We start from the raw sequence: 19,433 nt of genomic DNA, 5'->3' as shown, positions 1-19,433 counted from the left end.
ACACATACTGTTAATATAACCACCACAAAGACTGACAATTTGAGACTTTTACTGGATCAATTAGCTGGGAGTAATTAGGCATTGTGTTGTACCTTTGTCTTCTTCTGTGTCCTGCGAATGCGAGAAGCCAGCTGAATGGTAGCGAAGGACTCTTGAAGATGTGCCAATGAGTCAGCAACTTGACCAATCACAGCAATGTGGCAGTTTGAAGGCATGGATTCCCGAAGGAGCATCGCCAACTTACTGGACCTGAGCAAATGCAGTTCATATAGCCACACAATAACTTCAGACATCCAGTTGTACTGCAGTTGTATGAATATACCTGAAATTATCCACATCACTGGTAGATTTGGATTTAAAGTTATTTTATTCAATTAAGAGCTTGTTTTTGTGATTGGGAGTGACATAGGCTTTTCCCAAAAAAAAATAACATTGCCCTAAATACATGGTTCTATTTACCTTGCATCCCTTTTGTTTGACATCCTTGGAATTTACAACTATTCCGTATTCATTAAATTATCTGCTTTGAGATATTGCCACTAGCATAGCCAACAAGTCTGTAGCATTTCATTGTATTAGCGAAAAGAAACATGTTGGCGAAGTAAAAAAAATACTTAACTCTAAATTTCCCAGTGGTGTGGATCATTTTGGGATATGAACATATCCCAGGCATACTTTTTGCTAAAGGTTAGTTAGACAGTAACACAGTTGACTTTAGAAACATATATTTTACAAATGTTTTCACCAATGTCAGTGTGCATATAAACTCTTACTTGCTGGGGATGGTTTTATTTCCGCTTAACAGAGCCAGGACAATAGAGCCCAAGTCAGAATGAGGAAGCTTGTTTTTGCTCACGCCCCTCATCCCACTGCAGACATCAATCATGGTCAACTTTGTGGTTCCCCGTGAACCTGGAAATGAAAATCAAACAGAGAAAAAGAGGCTTGGTATTATGCGTAAATGAAAGCATTATAAATTACATAACTGAATATTGGAAGTACTACGTTTTAAACTAAACATGGAAAATAATATATTGGAAAATACATAAAGCAGTTCATGCTGCCTTCCAATTTTAATTACAATGTCAGGAATTTTTGGATTCCGAGTTGGAAATATAAGCTGGAAGGAATCCCGATTTTGGAATTCCGATACCAATCTTAACCTCAAAATCTAATCTGACTGCTGTGCCTATGAAATAGAGACAGCAACAGTACTAAATTGTGAATTTTCTCTTCTGACATTTTGCATCTATAAATCAGTAGTGCAATACAGTGCAAACACATATAGTGGTCATTCAGTATTCACAGGTTTTTCAGTGGAACATGACTCAAAATTATCCATGGAAAATTTGTAGATTTGCACATTTTTCCAAACTGTTACTTTAACAACCCCACTGTATATATATTTTTGGAATAATAAGATAAGCATGATGGCTCTACTGTAATTCACCAGAAAAAAAAGCTGGAAGAAAGAAATTTCAACGAAAACCTTTTCCAGTGGTGCTGCTCTCAGTGCGAGGTGGCTGGACGTAAAGGGTGAAGAACATTATGGAGCTGTGACACAGGTATGTAATAAAGTCGGTGTGTCGCCGCGCTGCAATGGCTGCGTCCAGGAGAGAGGCCGCTCGCTCTGCCGTGGGGGCCTTCACACGGTTGTGGTTACGTAGCTAGAGAGACAGCAGAAAATAGCGCTAGTATTTAGCTTGCACATGTGTTAGACGCATGCTAGCATTGTAGCTATCATATGTTACTATTGGCAGTGCTCAGACTTGGTAAAGCTTTGATCTGGAAGCTGGCAGAAATGTTCAGAACCAAATTAAATTAAATGTTCAGATGATGCTAGCTGCTTATGCTAGCTGTTTCGTCATTATTTATTTTTGCGTCATTTATTTCTTTCCATACCAAGCTTGTTCAGTTTGGAAAGCAACCTGCTGCTGATAAGTGAATTAACAATTAAAGTTCTATTTACTGGAAACCAATGACCTAATTATCAAATAAAGCCAATAATTTAGTGATGCAAAACTCTAAACCGCAGTTACTAAAACAAAAAAAGTAAATCTAATCACAAAATCAGATATTGACGAAGCATCCATTTGGCATAAACTGAGGTTTTAACCCTGAGTCTTCTTGCTATTAGGCAGCCATATTGGATGATGATAATGTAGCAATTAAGATTTAATATCCCATCCAGACTTTTATTACCATGACAAAATGAATCTCAAATTGTATTACATATTTATTTCATTACGTAGAGAAAGTAAAAAATATAAAATCAAACTAACAAATGTTTCTGTCAAAATGAATTTGTTTCGCATAAATAAAGTAAAATGACATTATTGGCTTGGTAATAAATCTTATTATGATGTAAACAGTCCTACATGATACAGCTACTCATTTCAATCAGTTAGAGGAACTGTAAAATAGCTCTCCGTTGGATCCTAATTCTTTAAATGGAGTCTTTGATGCATTGCCAACAAAGCTGAGCCAAAAAGAAGCCATTGCATTAACAGTTAGCTACACCCTCACGACTCTCTGGTGGCTGGATTTAACCTTGTTTACTAAGATTGATTGGATTGTAAGAAGTAATTTGTATAAAAAAAACGTGCTTTTTAAACGACTGAATCTGATTTTGTTCAACCTGTAAGACTTATTTTCCCTCACAAATCACAAAACGTCCTCATACCTGTATTCCATTGACTGGGTCCTCGGTGACTCTAACATGGGCCTTCGGGCTGCCCTGCACGCTGCTCGGCGAGGGGACCACCTCCCCCAGCAGGTCTCTGAGGGTGTCCTCTTCGCCGCAGCACAGCTCCACGGCGGACACCGAGACCGTCAGCTCAGTCCAAGTCTTCTCCCTGCGCCGCTCGATGGCGCTGTACAGCCAGGAGATGGCACAGGGAATCAGGCCGAGCTTCTGCAGGTTGTCGCCGCTTCCCACCATACTGGACCAAGACGCTGAGGAAAACAACACAGCAGGCGGATGAGTATTTGCAAGGGTCATGCCAAAACATGAAAATGTCACCTGATATGATGAATTGCCACATCTATTTTAATGTCAGTAATCATTTTCTGCCCGTAGGTTCTTTATGTTCTAATCTTTAGAGCTTTGTATATTTTTTCCATCCATCCAATGTCTAAACGGTTGCACGGGAGATGGTATCTCCAGCTGACATTGATCAACCCTGGACAGGTTGACACCAGTCCGTCACAGGACACAACTATATATACACACACTCATGCCCTAGGGGAATTTAGAAAGACCAATTGACCATACAGTCATGTTTTTAGACTCAGAGGAAGCCTCAGCATCCAGAGAGAATAAAATGTCTTAAACTTTCATCTTGCTGCAACTTTAATTGCTCAATGTTTGGAAGTGTGGATGGCACGAACTGAATGGCTTCGTTTACTTACTCTGTCAAGCTCTATGAAGGTCTGCTAATGAGCTGATAATTAAAAGCGCACGTGTAAGTCCATCTCTAAATGGCTTAAAAAATGATGGAGACTTGTAGCTCTAGAGCATCTCGCAACAACTCCTGACCTGGGTAAGTTAGCATATTTCCTGCATATCTTTCTTCTCTTTAAGCTCTTTTCCAGTCTGAAAACTGTGGTTAAAGGACAGTAGCGCCACAAACTGTTCAAAACTAAATGAAAAAAGAAGGTTTTTAGGCGGGCCCTGTCAAAGTCTGGACATAAATCCGGCTAATTAACACTTGTTTGCTGCCAAAGGTGACACAACCAGTTGTCAGGCCTAGGGAGCAATTGGTATGGATCAATAAATAAATTATTTTAAAAGCCACATTTCACATTCACTCAGGTTATCTTCGTCAGATATTACCATTTATTTGCTTATTAGAAATATTTGTGTGACAAAAAAAATGTAAGAAATAAAACCAAGCGTGGCTCAAATACGTTTTAACAGCAGTGTATTTGCCAAAGTCCAGAACCTCCTACAAAACCCCAAACAGATGACATGTTGCTTCTCCTTTTGCACTTTTGCCCTACATTCGTTGTGAGATATGGGTCTGGCTTTACCTTCTATTGTCTTATCCAAAGTCTAATTGAATGAGGATAAGAGAATTGGTTTACTCCAATTAAAGGCCGAGCTGCCCGCCGTTATTCAGGGGGAATGGCATTCTGCTTAGGAGATTGATATCCCTCTGGCCGCGGGCCACATGCACTCCGTATCAGCCGACTAATTCAATCAGATTTACGGAGAGTGGCGTCATGTGAAAAAGCAGTTACAAGGAGACCCTGTCCTTACCGCACATGTGTGTGTATGTGTGCGCATCTTGGTGTCTGTGGTAAAAAAAAAAAAAAAAAATCTATTAAATCCCTGCAGCAGCCCTAAGTGCAGGGTCCCATCTTCCTAATAGAAACATATCACAGCCCACTTTGTTTTTAGTCAATCTTAGAAAAAGCTTGTTTGTGTCCTTTGGAGTATGGAAGGAGTAGAATTTGAAAAATATCAATGTATGGTTTGAATGATAAAGAGTCAAATGGCTGAAATGGCATGACACAAATATGGCTCAGGAAAAAGAGAAATGCACAAAAAAGCAGAGGAAAGGTGTCAAGAATAACGCAAGGACACAGAGAGGCTTGGAGTTGAAGTCAAGAGGAAAGATTGAATGATGGTAAGAGTGGCAGGAGGAAGGGTGCAAAGGGGCTTTTAACATTTATGACAGCGTCTCACTCCCAGTTTAAGATTTTAACCTGTGACCTCTCGCTGCGACCGATGACTTACCCACATCAGCGCATCCTAGGCCCAGAACGCATCCATCACTGCCGCTGAGGACACAACGGATGACGTCAGCCAAGACGCCTGTGCAAACTTCAGCCTGGGCAAACGGGACAAAGGACAGGGTGATTGATCTCAAGACCGAAAATGTGAGCGCAGTCCAGCCGAAAATCTGAAGCAGGAGGGGAGTTTACACGGGATTTCCCTCGAGCTTTGACACGTGTAAGCCGAGCCGGAGAGTCTTACCAAGGGGAGTGGTGTCGGTTTTCTGGTCATTAGATAGACAGGGGGGAACCACAGTGGTGTGTACGTTAATATACAGGGGGATGAATTGTGCTCTGAATGCCTTTTGTATCTGACATAAATGTACAAAATGGCAGTTACATTAAAATCTAAACAGAATCATTCAACATGTCTCTAGCTGCATTTCCATTAAACGTATAATTGCCCAGTTTTACATTTCAAAGATATTTGCTTTATGGAAAAGTCAATTTTGAAAAATCTCTCATTTTTTTCATGAAACGTTTTGATGTTAGGATGAGGTGGATGTTTTTAGCCGTGTCAAGTTTGGTTGATTTCACAAAACTGCGACGGAAACACTTTCCACATCAGACTAGTCACATGATCAACAACCAGATGTCGCCATGAAGAAGAAAACTACAGGAAGTAGTTGGAGGATCATGGAGCAGAATGATTTGCAACGACATATTGCATGAACAAACTTCTTCATGTGGGATTTTAATTGCGTTTCTTATTTAATGGAAACACTACTAATTGCAAAATTGTGTTTTCTCGACAGTGGCGGTATATTGACAAAGTTTTGCAGACATTTGTAATGGAAATGCAGCTTATAATTGTTAGTATAAAGAACCAAACCTGTCCTGAATCCTGAGAATAAGCTGCATCAAAGTTGAAGGTCTTCAGTGGACTTCTCCTCTCCCTGCCGAGAGTCATTGTGCTGTAGGATAAGTGTTTGGTGACTGGATCCATGATGGTGACTCTCTTCCTGGACGGGTCGATCCGGAGAACAGGTGGCTGGCCGTGGCTCTCTGACAGCAATCGGCTCACCCTCAGCACGACTTTGACCTGAGAGTGGAAGGGAATGAGAAGGAGAGCCATGCTGATTATCTGCTGTACACACCGGGCTACAGGGCGATGATTACCCTGTTAAATCTCAGATTACACACGGAAAATCAGCTGAATTGAGAAAGCGAATCATTCTGTGCCAGAGACAGGACAATTTACCCAAACTACAAAATCTGTCCAAGAGTGAGATGTGAAATACACAGAGGCACTGATCTGCCCTGCAGATTGTTAGAGTCTAATAGTTTTGTCTCACCACAGTCAAATTTCAAAGGTCCTGATCCAAAGCCAGAAGAACCACAAGTACAATAAGTATCAGTATCCCTGTACTATGGATTTTGGAAGGTCAAGTGGATCTTTCAAATACTAGACTGGTGGGTTTTTCCAAAAATATCTCAAATGTTTGAACTTTTGGTTTGTCTGTAAGGTCTTCCATAAGGTCGTGTTTTGGTTGCAGGTATCCATCATGCATTGTACTTTAAGAAAAAAGTAGTTATTGGATGTTTTTTTTTGTTGAAGTGAACATACAAACAAACCTGCATACAGGTAATAGAATGACACAGTGGACCCCCTGATTTGCAGTGGTTAGGGACAACTAATACTGGAGACTTCCTCTAAAGACAAGTATAACTCCCTATTTTAATAGTTCAAACACCAACTATTCTTTAATAATGTTTGGTACTACTGTAGAAGCCATCGATCATCGTTTTCCACACCAATCAACAGCCAGTCAACGGCAAGTAAAAGGAATGGTGGTCCTGGATGGGCTGTTTTGCAAACGTCAAGTGACATTGCACTTATGTATCTCAGCTTTCCAAGCAGTGTTGTCTTCCAAAGAAATCCATAAATGGGCCAATTTTCCATGAATAATTTGGAATTACAAACCACAGAGACATCCACAAACAGGTAAATCTGTGAATACTGAACTGTGAATAAGTGGGCGTCCACAATACTTTGTTTTTCTGCCCACACTGCATTATTCTATTTGTGTATTTTTTGTGCTGAATCAGAGTCAGGTCACTTTTGTATCTGAATTTGAATGGAGTCAATGATTTATTCTGAGAAGCATTTGGGTTCAAATAGATATCCATTACATCTCGATGGCACAACCACCATGAATCAGCAATAAACAAACCTTCAATGTGCAAATTTCCTCTACTGCTTACAGTAATACGCTCCTATTCACCACCAAGACTGAAACAGAAATCACAGAGTTGCTGCATGCTGCACATGTGTTTATTATTAGTATATTTATTTATATTTAGTATATTATTATGCTATACTCTGACTTAATTTGCAATTTGCTGCTTCAAACTTCACCTGGGAATCCACTTTATCTGCAAAGCTAAATTAGCCTAGCATATCAGTTAATTACTTTTGCAGCTAGCTAATGCTGATTGATGAGTGATGTTTGGGTACAGGCTGAACCAATTTGGCAGTACATTTTAGACTGGGAAAATAATGTATAAGTAAGAAAAAATATGACTTATTTGTCCACAAACTGTTCAGCTTTCAAATAGCAGCAACTGATTATGGAATCGTCTATGAGGAGGTTGCTGAAAGTGACTTGGGAAAGTATATTTATGCAGCAAAGGGATGAGTTTTACAGCAACAATCTACAAAGTATTATGCTAAATTGAGCAAACTGTTAGCCAACTACTAGCTTAATGTTTGGCGCTCTTAGAAAACAGCATGCTGTTATTTCTGCTTTACTATATCTTCTAAAAAGTGGTTTATGACTTTGTGTTTACTAAAGCATATTTTTTATTCTGAAATAGTTCTGCCAAAATAGTTGGACGTCGCCTCAAAGTTTTTGCTAACCAGCAGAGGGGAGGTCGAGATGCTATATTCATTTGCAAATGTTACCAGAAACCTCAGCTTGAAAAGACAGAAAAACTTGAGTGAACAAAGCGATGGCGTCGTTGAGTCCCGGGAATCAGAGGTAAGATAATGTACTTTATAGGTGCAAGTCGTTGTAACTGACATCATTTCACTGCGCTTTTCTTTCACAGCCAGATACAAACATTTAAATTCATCATGAATGACAAGTAGCAGTTAGAAAAATGTTTGAAATGAGAGAAAATGTATGTGTAGTTCCACTTTTTAATGTTTTGTTACATAGCAACTGCACATTCAAATGGGATTGCATTTGATAAACACAAAGCAGTCCACAACTGGGAAGCAGAAGGAAACTGACATCGTAAAATATTTTGTACAAATATCTGAAAGGTGTGGCATGCAGATTTATCAGGGACAGGGAGCCTGGTTGTATGATTGGTTAAAGGAGGGTTTAATTTAACACTTGGAGCCTTCATGAATATTAATTTCATGAAGGTAAGTTGATGGAGAAATATTGCAGGTTCCATGCAGTTGAAATTGCATTCACTCAGCTAAGAAACACTTAACTTAAGGCATGCAGGAATGTGAGCAGAGGTAGACAGAGTCAATTATCCAGGCCAGTATATGACTCTGACGTTTATCTTCTCCATTAGCATCTTTCCCTGCCCCACTTTCTCCTTCCTTTCCTCTTCCATTACTACTCTCTCATTCCAACGCAAAATGAACCCGATCGTTTTCTGTTCGTGATTTAGCTCTGCAAGATCGAAAGTAGACATACGCATCTCGACGCCCAGATGAATATAGTTATCTTGATGTTGCACAGAACCGCATTACACCGCCATGAGATCACCCCTTAGTGGCTGAATGTGAAAACCCAACAGCCACGTTTCCTGCAGCATGATGAGTTCTCAGGATTTCTTCCAGCTTCTCTACATTTCAAACCTTAAGCAAGAGCGGGGTCCCTAACCGTTTTAAGGTTGCGTTAAACTCTATTCATGACAGATGAATAATTGAGGAGAACATTTTAAACGCGGAGAAGGAGCGAGTGGCTTCGCAAAGCTGAGAGGCGGGGCTGAGGTGGGGTCTGTCCTCATCTGTAACTCTACACTGAACCCGAGAGTCCATCTCCGAGACAAAGGGAGGGCAGGCGGCCATATTGATCTCCTCGGTTTCTCTCCCAGAGGAGGTGAGGAGAAAGGCGGGCAGGAACAGGATGGAGACATTACCACCACATTACAGCGAATCAGGAAGGAGGAGTGATATAGGATCTCTGCTAAATTGACTTGAGATCTCTTTAAGCTGCAACACAGGTGGTGAGAAGACACTTCCAAGGTGTAGTTTGTGGGAAAGGAAGAGGGTTCAAGCAACAGTAGCAATGCAGAATGACTGCATTTATTAGCAAAATGTATAATAAGGTGCAAATTGACTCCGTGCTGGTTTTATTAAAGGGGCAGTTTTATGTGTTTTCCAGCCATAAAGTATCATTTATAGCACAAACAAGTGAATCCCTTAACTTCAGTCATTACAAAAATGCAGTATATACAGTATATCAAATATGACTTAAAAGAAATTTGACTTCATAATTTAACACTTTGAAATTGGGCCTCTGTTTCTTTAAAAACTCTTGCTCTTTCTGAAGCTCTGCCTTCAGGAGGTCATCACAACATGGCTCCTCTATTAACCCTTTAACGTTTGTACCAGCGTTTCCCTGTGAAGTAGCTCCTACAACGAGCTCAACAAATGCGCAGTTCCACTCGGTGTTTGTAAAACAATGAAAATGTAAACTCTTGGTAAACTGAAAATCTTACGTTTATAAAACTAAGAACTTTAAATGGTGATCAGGGAATGTTTTTGAGCTAAGCCAATGAGCAATTTCAGTGAAAATAGAATCAAAATACAGAAGTATTTTAATAGGAAAATGTAATAATAGGAAATGTAATTTCTGAAAAACTTGTAATTTTAAGTTTAACATAAAATTTTGGGGTAATTGATTGCCTCAAAATTTTTGAGCTCTGGTAACTTATCCAGGTATCCCAGTTTATTTTAGTTTTTTTCTTGAGTTGTGCCAGCGAGTAAAATCAGAAGAAGAAAAAAAACAAAACAACTTCTGGTATTTTAAACAGACTACACTGTAAAATCATAAAACAGAACTCGTATGCATCAGAATTTGAACCTTGCCAACGTCGGGCGAGTCTTTGCTTCGAGCGGCAGCTCGGAGCAGGCAGGGGGGCGCCGGCGGTGGGTTTTTCTGGATGATCTCTCTGAAGCAGGTGGAGTGGTTGGAGGGAGCTGGATCCGAAGCCTGGCTCTTTTTCCTCAACGTCAAGTTGAGCTTCTCAGCCGCCCTGCCAGGACGGAAGGAGGCGTTGTCAGGGGAGACGGTGGAGGATGTACCGAGTGACTAACACAACACTGCATAAACACTCCCACTACATTTTGAAGTCCTGCAACTGAAATGTATCAAAAAAACCTAACTATAAAAATGTCCTTCCCATAATAGAGGCAGATATGGTGAAGAAAAGCACAACCTCTGGTCTTTACTAGGTACTTAAACTGACCTTCACGTGTAGGAAAACAAACAAATCCTTATTCATTCATCATTTATTTTACTGCAACTAAAAAGTTGTGATAGAAAAAGTAAAGACACCCAATGGTTAATAGTTCTTAATGCCCCCTTTAGCAGCAGTGACTTTACATAGTTGGCTTCTGTCTGATTTTGCCAGACTCTCAGTAAATTGTAGACGGATTTTGCCTTCATTGCCCAGACTGGGTCAAGTTTTCACATTTGGAAAGTCACCGGAATATTCCAGAAGATATGAGGTTCACTTAAACATAATCTTGCAAGGTCGCGGGTTCGACTCCCGGTCCCGGCGACCTTTGCCGCATGTCTTTCCCCCCTCTCCTCGCCCACTTTCCTGTCTGCCTACTGTCGCAAAAAATACGAGCCACTAGCGCCGCAAAAACTCTTCGGAGAAAAACTAAAGTCATGCAGCCCTGTCCATTTTTTTAGGGAAGAGACTTTATTCGGCTGATCATTTTATGCAGCACGTACTTATTCGGTCTGTTTGTCCTTTCTTTAACTTTAACACTTCTATGATAACTGAAAACTGGGGCGTCTGAAATGGAGCTAATGGGTGTTTGTACTTTCTCTGAACACTGGGGGGGGGGGAAAGCATGGAAATAGTCAATATTCCAGAGGAAGGCTTCCATGGGAATTTAGCATTTACAGGATTAGGGACCACAGTGACCCAAGAATATCTAAAATCCACAAAAAACCTTCATATGAATCAATACGTACACTGTCTTGGCAGTACTACAGAAACTAACATCCAACAGCCAATCAGCACCAAGGAAAATTAAAGCCACTCCTGGATTGGCTGCTTTACAATCGCCAGCCAGTAGCGGGTCAAGTTGCATTGCTGCTAGGTATTTCAGCTTCCCATGCTGTGTTTTCTGAAATTTGTATCTCAGTTTAGTTGATAACAAAGAAGAAAATGTGTGGAGTGGAATTATCTATCAAGTATTTTTTACACTTCATTTGTTGTTTCTCGTGTTTTGGTATTTTTTTTAAAAATCTCTCGAAATGCTAACTTAAAAAAAAAAAAAGATCAAATATGGACATGTGGATCCTCAGGTTATGGTTATCTCGTCATATAGTAAACCTTTTCCTTAATATTAATAGAAAATATGAAGATTGTGCTTCAGAAACTGAAAAAATGCTCTTACTTGTAAAACAGCAAGTTGTGGGTGAATTCATTTAAATGAAATTGACACACAAAAACTAAAAAGCCCGAGCAAAATGTTCTAATTTTTGGGGGGCTTTTAAATCCAAAAGAATCTCACAGATCTGATATGCAACTAGGCCTGCCGCAATAATACATTTTGTTGGATGATAAATTGTCGCAGAAGCCATTGAGATATTATAATGTTTTTGTTTTGAGGCCATTTTCAAGTATTATTTTGGTAATGGCATAATAATGCAAGAGCACATTCACAAAGATCAATAAACTTTAAATTCTAACGAACGTTTCAAACTGGCAGACATTTTTAAACATCCAAAATAAATGAACAAAACAACAGAAACGTTAAATAAAATAAATGATGAAGTCTCTGTAAACAAAATTGCAGCTCAAAAAAGTTGAGACCAAAACACCAGACTGAAGAGATTCAGATTCTCACCCAGTTTTTGGTAGAAAGGAAGAAAAGAGAAACCAGAAATCATGCAAATGGAAATGATTGAGCTTGTGTTAATTAGCTCAGCTGATTAATTGATTTACTGCTAATTCCAACAGGTCTATATGCAACTTTCATTGTATCCACTATTATTTTAGAGTACCCTACCTGGCCAGAAGGGACATAGCGGCAGTGTTGGCGATGGTCACCACTCTGGAGATGTGAGGGATCTTGGAGGTCGTCTGAACAGTCCCAGAGGCGCCACAGGTCAGCGTGGCATCGTCTGCCTTCTGCTTTCAGAAGAGAGCTCATCACTCATTATACAGATATCCAAAGTTACTCTCCCAAATCTAATACAAAGGAGGCTAGTCGTGTCAAGGGAATCACATAGGTGCTTCTGTGTAAGTAGGTCATCTAAGGCTGAGAGCACATGCTGTAAACAAACACCATATTTGACCCGTTATGGATAGAGGCAGCTGTATTTGGAATAGGAGGGATATGTTGTGCAGCATCTGTGTTGTGAAGTCAGAGTAAGAAACGTGACTCAGAGACGAAGAGGATTACGATTAATAACGCTGCCCGTGTCTCTGATGTGCAACGCTCCGCAAGAAACAAGACATTATGTAAAGGGATTCAGACAATTATTCAGCTGGAGCTCCAGTGCACGATCCAGGCACTTATTTTTAACTGCAGTGTGATATTCTAAGAGAACCCAGTCTGCTCAACTTCAGATGAACCTGAAGCCACCAACACTTAGTACATTATAAAGAAAACAATAACCATAATTATTTAGGTCAATATTAATGTCAGATTAATGTTCACTCAAATTCAAGGTTCTATTATAACTGTTTTTCCTTACAGTTATCCAAACAAGTATTTAACGATTGAACGTCAAATTCCCATATTTAAAAGTCATCCGAAAATTACACTGAAATTTCTCAGTTAAGCGATAAAAATACAGCAGAATGTGCTTTTGTGACAATACTTGAGATTTAAAGTTTATGTATAGTTATACCTGAAACTCTACCTGTTAGTTGTTTAGAAATGAATTTGTTTTATCAATAAAACTATCTCAAATGTGTTCTATAAAAAAAACGATGGGACCTATACAGTGGACAGTATAGGTTATGGACCACAGCTACCATCTAACCACAGGTGTCCAACTCCAGTCCTCAAAGGCCGCTGTCCCTGTCCTGCAGTTTTTAGATGTGCCACAGGTACAAAACACTGGAATGAAATGGCTTAATTACCTCCTCTAAGATGGCCATATGCCACCATTTGTGTAGATCAGTTCTCCAGAGCCTTAATGACCTAATTATTCTATTCAGATGTGGTGCAGCAGAGGCACATCTAAAAGTTGCAGGACTGCGGCCCTCCAGGACTGGAGTTTGACACCCTAAATCTAAACTCAGTGAATACTTGAGTCTCCCTCTAAAAATGCTTAAGACTGCCTAGTCACACACCAAAATATACCTAATATACATTAATACACACAATGAAAACTGTCTGAGCACTACTGCAGAAGCTAACGTTTTCTGCCAATCAACATTAAGGAAAATGAGGGAAAATGTCGGCCCTCAATTGGCTGCACTGCAAAGGTTAGCCAGTCAAGTAGCATTGCGTTTTCTTTCTCTTCATTTCCTTTCAATTTGGCTTCAGAAAACTTTTAAATTGCTCCAGCAAAACTTCAAAATCAGGAGCAGTTTTATCATTTATTTTAATAGGAATACCTGGTTTGACACAGTCAGATACTTCAGTAAACTCGCATTTTGCTTCTATTGACAATCTTTGCATATGTTTGTGAAGAAACAGGCTAACCCTATCTGGCTCTCTTCCTGTTTTGATATGACTTGTTGATAATCCAGTTTCTAACATACTTTCCATGGAGTAAAAAAAAAAGGAATCCAGACTACTTTTACAGTAAAGTGATTCTCTCGTTTTATTAATTTGGCATTTTGATTTGGCTGATGTTTTCGCTGTGCACTCAGCCACAGCGTCAAGAACACTCTACATCCAGACAGCAAGACCCATGTGCTGTTGGACTAGTCTGACCAACTAACTTCAATAAATTTCAGTTACATTGTTTTCATAACGGTTCGGAGCAGAAGCTGAAATTTAAATACAATTTTGATTCATTGCACAGCCCTCGTGGGGCTCTGCTTGTCTGGGTAGTTGCTCTCAAAGCTCACATTTTCTTCTGTCTCTCAAGCTGTTCTAGAGGCAGGGCAACCACATGAGCTCAGCTTTCTGTGAGTAACAGCCGACCATTACGTGCCAATTAGTGCCAGTAGAGATGTGCTGTAGTGGTTTTGAATAACGCGGGGCTGATGGAGACCCAAGGTAAAATGGATCATTTATAAATACCTCCCTGCCCCTCCCGTTCTGTACTTCATGACTCATTGTCTCTGTCATAAGCTTTTGCGTCTTTGCTTCCTCTCAGCTTGTGAGCTTCTCTGTATTTGCACTCATACGTCCTCGTATTATCTGTTTTTCCATCCTCTCCCTTGCTGTGCGTTGACCTCCACATTTGCTTGTTTTGCAGGATTTTATCCCAGAGGAATCAACCCCCTGCCGATCTGCTCTCAGCTCCTGCTAATGTGTTGGACCACTTTTCTCAGAAACCAAACCGTTTTATGAAAAAAAAAATTATCCGCCCTTTTCAAACTTAGGTGTCAAGGTCCGCCTGGGTTGATCCAAACAGCAGGCGACAGCTAAGTGAATCGGTGCACAACCCTAGAAAGAAGCAAACGTTGATCAGATTGTACATCCTTTTTCTACTTGCATGTAAACATTGATTTGGACTGACAGGTTCCAGTGCACTCGCAGGCCCGCGTGCAGGAAATTAACTCCTTGTTCAGACTATGACATTTGGCAGTGTTTCGGTGTTCCCCTGGATACATTTGGGCACACACTGCCAAAGGAATGTGGCCATATGCCACCTCTGATGTGGTCTGCATTAACAAATCCCACTGTGTCCCTAATGTGTTCCTAATCTAACACTCATGGATAATTAGGGCATTTTTTCTGACTAGATACTTTTTCTAAGTAGCCTAAGTTTGTCTCACTTGTGCATCAAGTTAGACGTCATGTAAGAAGAGTCCCGAATTGGTAGCAGTTTGGTGCAAGAGCAAGACTAAAGATTTCTGTGCAAATGACTGAATTTGTGGGGTCTTTGCACTGGTAGAGGAGATAGCAAGTGGCATCAAACGTTGAGCCAATACTCTTACTGGTTTGTTGCTAGAGCATCCCACAATCAATCAAAGCAGTGAGTGAAGTTCACCAGACAAAGAGGACTCCTTGCAGATGCATTGGATGGCATTACTGGAACTAGATGGACTTTAGTTGGAATCCAGACTACTTTTACAGTAAAGTGATTCTCTCGTTTTATTAATTTGGCCTGGTGGTTGTATAGAGCAAATGTCTGATGTACAGATACATGAGGACTCACACACACACATCGGGAAGGTTTCAGTTGCCCAAGACATACCCCACCAAGAATCATTGTCTTATTACAACACGAACTGCAATTCAGATAAAGATACTGGACTTTTTAAAATGCCACATGCGTGTCAATAATGGGATTCACCCTAATTAAGAGTTCAAGGTCTAACACAAAGACTCTCTTTAACTTGTGTTTGAACCTACACCATAAACTGGAGCCATAGACTGGTGGTAAGAGGTATTGAGTCATTTTTAGCAATAAATATGGATTGTGCATCCTTGTAGTTTACCAATATGTGCTCATATGTCAAGGGGAGAGGACCAATATTACCAAAGATCTTCAGAGTCACAAAGGTAATTCTTCTGGTAGCTAGGTGTAACTTGCGGTCACCCCTGGTAGTGACTCAGATGACACACAAACACAGCATCTACTACCCTGGTGCAGTGTTTTAACAGGTCAATGCCCAACCACACACAGAACATGGATCTACAAACTTTCTGGATAAATGCTACCCTGGTCAGGCAGGTTCATCACATTTGGCTTTTTATTAAGCGTATTCCTATTAACATTATGCAACATACAGTTGTTCGCAAAGTTGTGCAGTTCTAAAGACTAAATGTTTGAAATGATTATCATGTTGTCCTTTCTTTAAATCACAAAAGCCTGTTATGCTAACAGGGGCATCCATATTTTGGAGAGCCACTGTAGTTTTCATCATGTCATAAACTTATGAATGTAGCTACTACAGGAGACAGATGCGCTTCAGTGATTTCTCAGTAAAATAATAATAACAAAGTAGAAATAATTATAGCATCAATAGAATTAACGCGAGTAAAACTCTCCTGTCACTCACCTTGTCCCGTTAACTATAACAGCCAATCACTTGGCGTGGGGGTCGGGGAGCTTCCATCACATTAATGCATATTTCAAAAGCTGCAATTTTAAATATGGCTCTCCCTCTCTATTGATCACAAGTGCTTTTTGACTGGCTGGCTTTTATGACGGGTAAATCATGACCCTATTCCATTCCATTAGTAGAAGGACTTTTAAAGAACGCGCTCGGCCACGGGATCGAAATAGGCTCTGATTGGGCTCTATGAATCTCTTGGCTTGCCGACATGTGCGCTCGTAAAGGCATGCATTATCCATATAGCTCATTAAAGCAAGGGGTGGTAGAGAGGGGAGGACACTAGGAAATGTGTTATATAGGGTGTAGAGCTTAGAGAAGGCTTTTAAGGGTACCGGATGGTGAGAATTGATGGTGACACCATCTGGATTTGACGCCGATTTAGAGGCCACCAGCTGCTGCTGCTCTTCCACCCAGCGGTCCATGTCAGGGTTGGGGAGCTTGGGTCCTCTCCGTCGGAGGGTTTGGGGAGTCCTCTGGGGCGTCCTGGGGCTTCGAGGGCTGCGCGGGCTGTATGGTGGATGCACCACCTCCCTGGAGGACTTGTCTCCATGCTTTGTCCCGCTTTGTCCCAGTGCTGGGCCGGCGCTGAGGCCGGCCCCGAAGGGAGGCTTGGCTAACGACTGACCACGACTCAGAGCCAGGAGGATGGCCTCCTGTTTGAGTTGGTTCAGGTTGGCGCCGCAGGACCCACACTGGCCCAGCTCCCGATCTCTGAACTCCATGTTGGAATGGCCGTGGACACGAAGGTTGTCGTGAAGAAAGGCTGACAGGTCGCTTGTTTCCTGCAAAATTTCTTAGAATTACAAGCTGAAGAAGAAGCTGTAAGATACTCAACTTTCCTGCAGCAAAATATGCAATGGCTACAGGCCTATCGCGATAACTAATACATCAATTAATGACATAATTAATTCAATTTAAGTCTTCAGTTTAGTGCCTTGGTCTCAAATGGTTTCTTTTTTGAAGGACAGTTTTGTTTACAGACACTTCATAATTCATTTATTTGTTGTTTTTGTTGTTTGTTTTATTTATTCTGGATATTTAAAATGTCTTCCAGTTTCAGTGTTAAACGTTCATTAGAATTTAAAGTTAGTGATCTTTGAGAATGTGCTCTTGCATTATTATGCCATTTCCTTCATATCACTTGAAAATGCCTTCCAAACAACAATTCTATTGTTCATCGCAATAACTTCTTGGACAATTTATTGTCCAGAAAAATTTATCATGATAGGCCTAAATGGCTACAAAAACTAAATACAACAGTCATGCAGAAAGATTTTTTTTTTCAATATATTATAGGAATGTCACATACACCTTTATGCGCAAGCTACTTTTCACATGGCAAAATGCAGAAGTCAGATTCATTCAAACTCTACGAGTTTATGTTTGTGATGGTAGATCAGACGAGTTTTATTTCCTAACATCACTCCCAAACTGGTTAGCACGTAAATAGTGTCTATGGTGGCTATGGAAACTTTTGGATCCCCAGATGACATCATTTCCTGCTGTTCTCTAACTGCACGCTCTGGAGATTTTATACCAGAAATATGTTTTGTCATATCCAGAGTAACATATTTACTGATTTGAACTCTGATCAACTAAAAAAAGGAATGCATAAATTAAAATTTGCTTTTTCAGTTGTTTTTCTTTTTTAATTTAGGTACAATAACCAATAATTGTAAAATTGGGATTTTGCTAAACACAATTATTGCTTAATATGGATTTGTTTTTGTCCCTGCACTGCATAAATTTCGTCAAGTTAAAGCTTAGATTCCCTATGATTATTTAGTCCATGGTTTTTTTTACACATATTCAGTCTTTAGATGCACAGTTTGTCTTTTAATAGTTCTCTAACATAAAAAATGAGCAAAAATAAACAAAAAATTCCATGTTATGTTTTTGCCTTCTCACATAGAGCATAATGGTGGGTAATCATTTTTACAGACTGTATAATAAAAACAAAACAAGCACAACAGTCTAATAAATAAACCACTTTACCAGCTTTTTTTTATATCTGTCAGGAAAACAACATAAATAAGATGCAGTGAGAAAAGTTTGACCACCTTTAGCAAAGGAAGCATGAAACCAACGCATCAAAAAGGAGTAGTAGGTATTTGTTGCTACACCACACCCTAGACGACTTTATGGCATCATGAAAAAAGTGACCGAATCAGCATTGATTATAGTTAAGGTGATCTGAAATACTGCAGAGATAAACAGGTAAACAAGGTGTCTATATCTGTGTCTCTGAGTGAGACGAGCAGTCACTCAGTATTACATTTTCTATGACCAGCTGTATGCCTGTCGGCGCTGAGACATGGAAACCAAACGTGTTTTGGAACCCCCTCTCCTCCCTGAGTACAGACAGCCATAAAACAGTGCGACTCATCAACTCAGTGTCAAACAAAAAAGTGCTGCTGACAACTGAGATGTGAGTTTATGCAACACCTGTCAAATCTAACAACCACAAACTCAACAATCATTTCACTTTTTATCCTGACAAAGGCTTTTTTTTTACTTCTTTTCACCTCACAACTGCAAACTTCTGTGAGTTTCTCTAGTGTTTTATATCATAATAGTGACGTGGAATAAAAATGATACATGATTGCTCTTTTAAACTGGTAAAAATATGAGAACTGTGGTGTGCATTTGTATTTAACCAACTTTGTGTTGATAGCCCTAAAGAAAATCCAGAGAAGCCATATTGTTTTCAGAAGACACTTAGGTAGTAAACAGAGAGAAAGTTGTGGAGACGTTTAAAGCAAGGTTAGCTTCTAAAGAAATCTCCCAAGCTTTGACTATTTCACAGAGCACTGCTCTGAATGGTTCCCTTATACTTAAATCAACTGTGTGAAATTGAAGGTGTTGTTACACTTCAATTTCCGTGACATTATTGTTGAATTTCTTTTTTTTTTTTCATGGTCAAAAGTCCGTTTGAATATCAAGGCTCTTTGAGTGACTCCAAGTTTTTAGATTTTTAGTTTAAATAATCACACAGATCAAGATGCCATGAATTTCAGCTTCAGTTTCAAGCATCCAGTATCCTGATGTGAGTAACGCGTTGGAGTAGCACAGTATGGAACTCTGATACACTCCAAGTTCTTAGATTTTTAGTTGAAATAATCAGACAGAACGAGATGCCATGAATTTCAGGTGAAAGTTAACTTCCATGTTAACTTTTAAGTGTTCATGGAACACTTGAAAGCTAAATATAAAACAGCACTTTACACCATTCTGATGGCTAAATAATCTGA

The 19,433-nt window shown here is 39.9% G+C and overlaps 1 protein-coding gene across 1 annotated transcript in view; it reads right to left on the bottom strand.

Annotated features, from left to right (window-relative positions):
- Positions 1 to 19,433, bottom strand: part of LOC102222219 (kinesin-like protein KIF26B) — a 35,554-nt gene that overhangs the window by 13,580 nt on the left and 2,541 nt on the right. Inside the window, exons 3-11 of the mRNA XM_023347278.1 lie at positions 16,515 to 16,964; positions 11,999 to 12,120; positions 9,831 to 10,002; positions 5,612 to 5,821; positions 4,742 to 4,835; positions 2,684 to 2,955; positions 1,490 to 1,667; positions 774 to 912; positions 93 to 249 (exon numbers count right to left, since the gene is read on the bottom strand). Of these exons, the coding sequence (XP_023203046.1) occupies positions 93 to 249; positions 774 to 912; positions 1,490 to 1,667; positions 2,684 to 2,955; positions 4,742 to 4,835; positions 5,612 to 5,821; positions 9,831 to 10,002; positions 11,999 to 12,120; positions 16,515 to 16,964 (1,794 nt within the window). The remainder of the gene's footprint in view (positions 1 to 92; positions 250 to 773; positions 913 to 1,489; positions 1,668 to 2,683; positions 2,956 to 4,741; positions 4,836 to 5,611; positions 5,822 to 9,830; positions 10,003 to 11,998; positions 12,121 to 16,514; positions 16,965 to 19,433) is intronic.

The sequence above is a fragment of the Xiphophorus maculatus genome, chromosome 15 (genome assembly GCF_002775205.1).
Source record: "Xiphophorus maculatus strain JP 163 A chromosome 15, X_maculatus-5.0-male, whole genome shotgun sequence".
Taxonomy (NCBI): Eukaryota; Metazoa; Chordata; class Actinopteri; order Cyprinodontiformes; family Poeciliidae; genus Xiphophorus; species Xiphophorus maculatus.
This window is presented reverse-complemented; position numbering and strand designations above follow the sequence as displayed.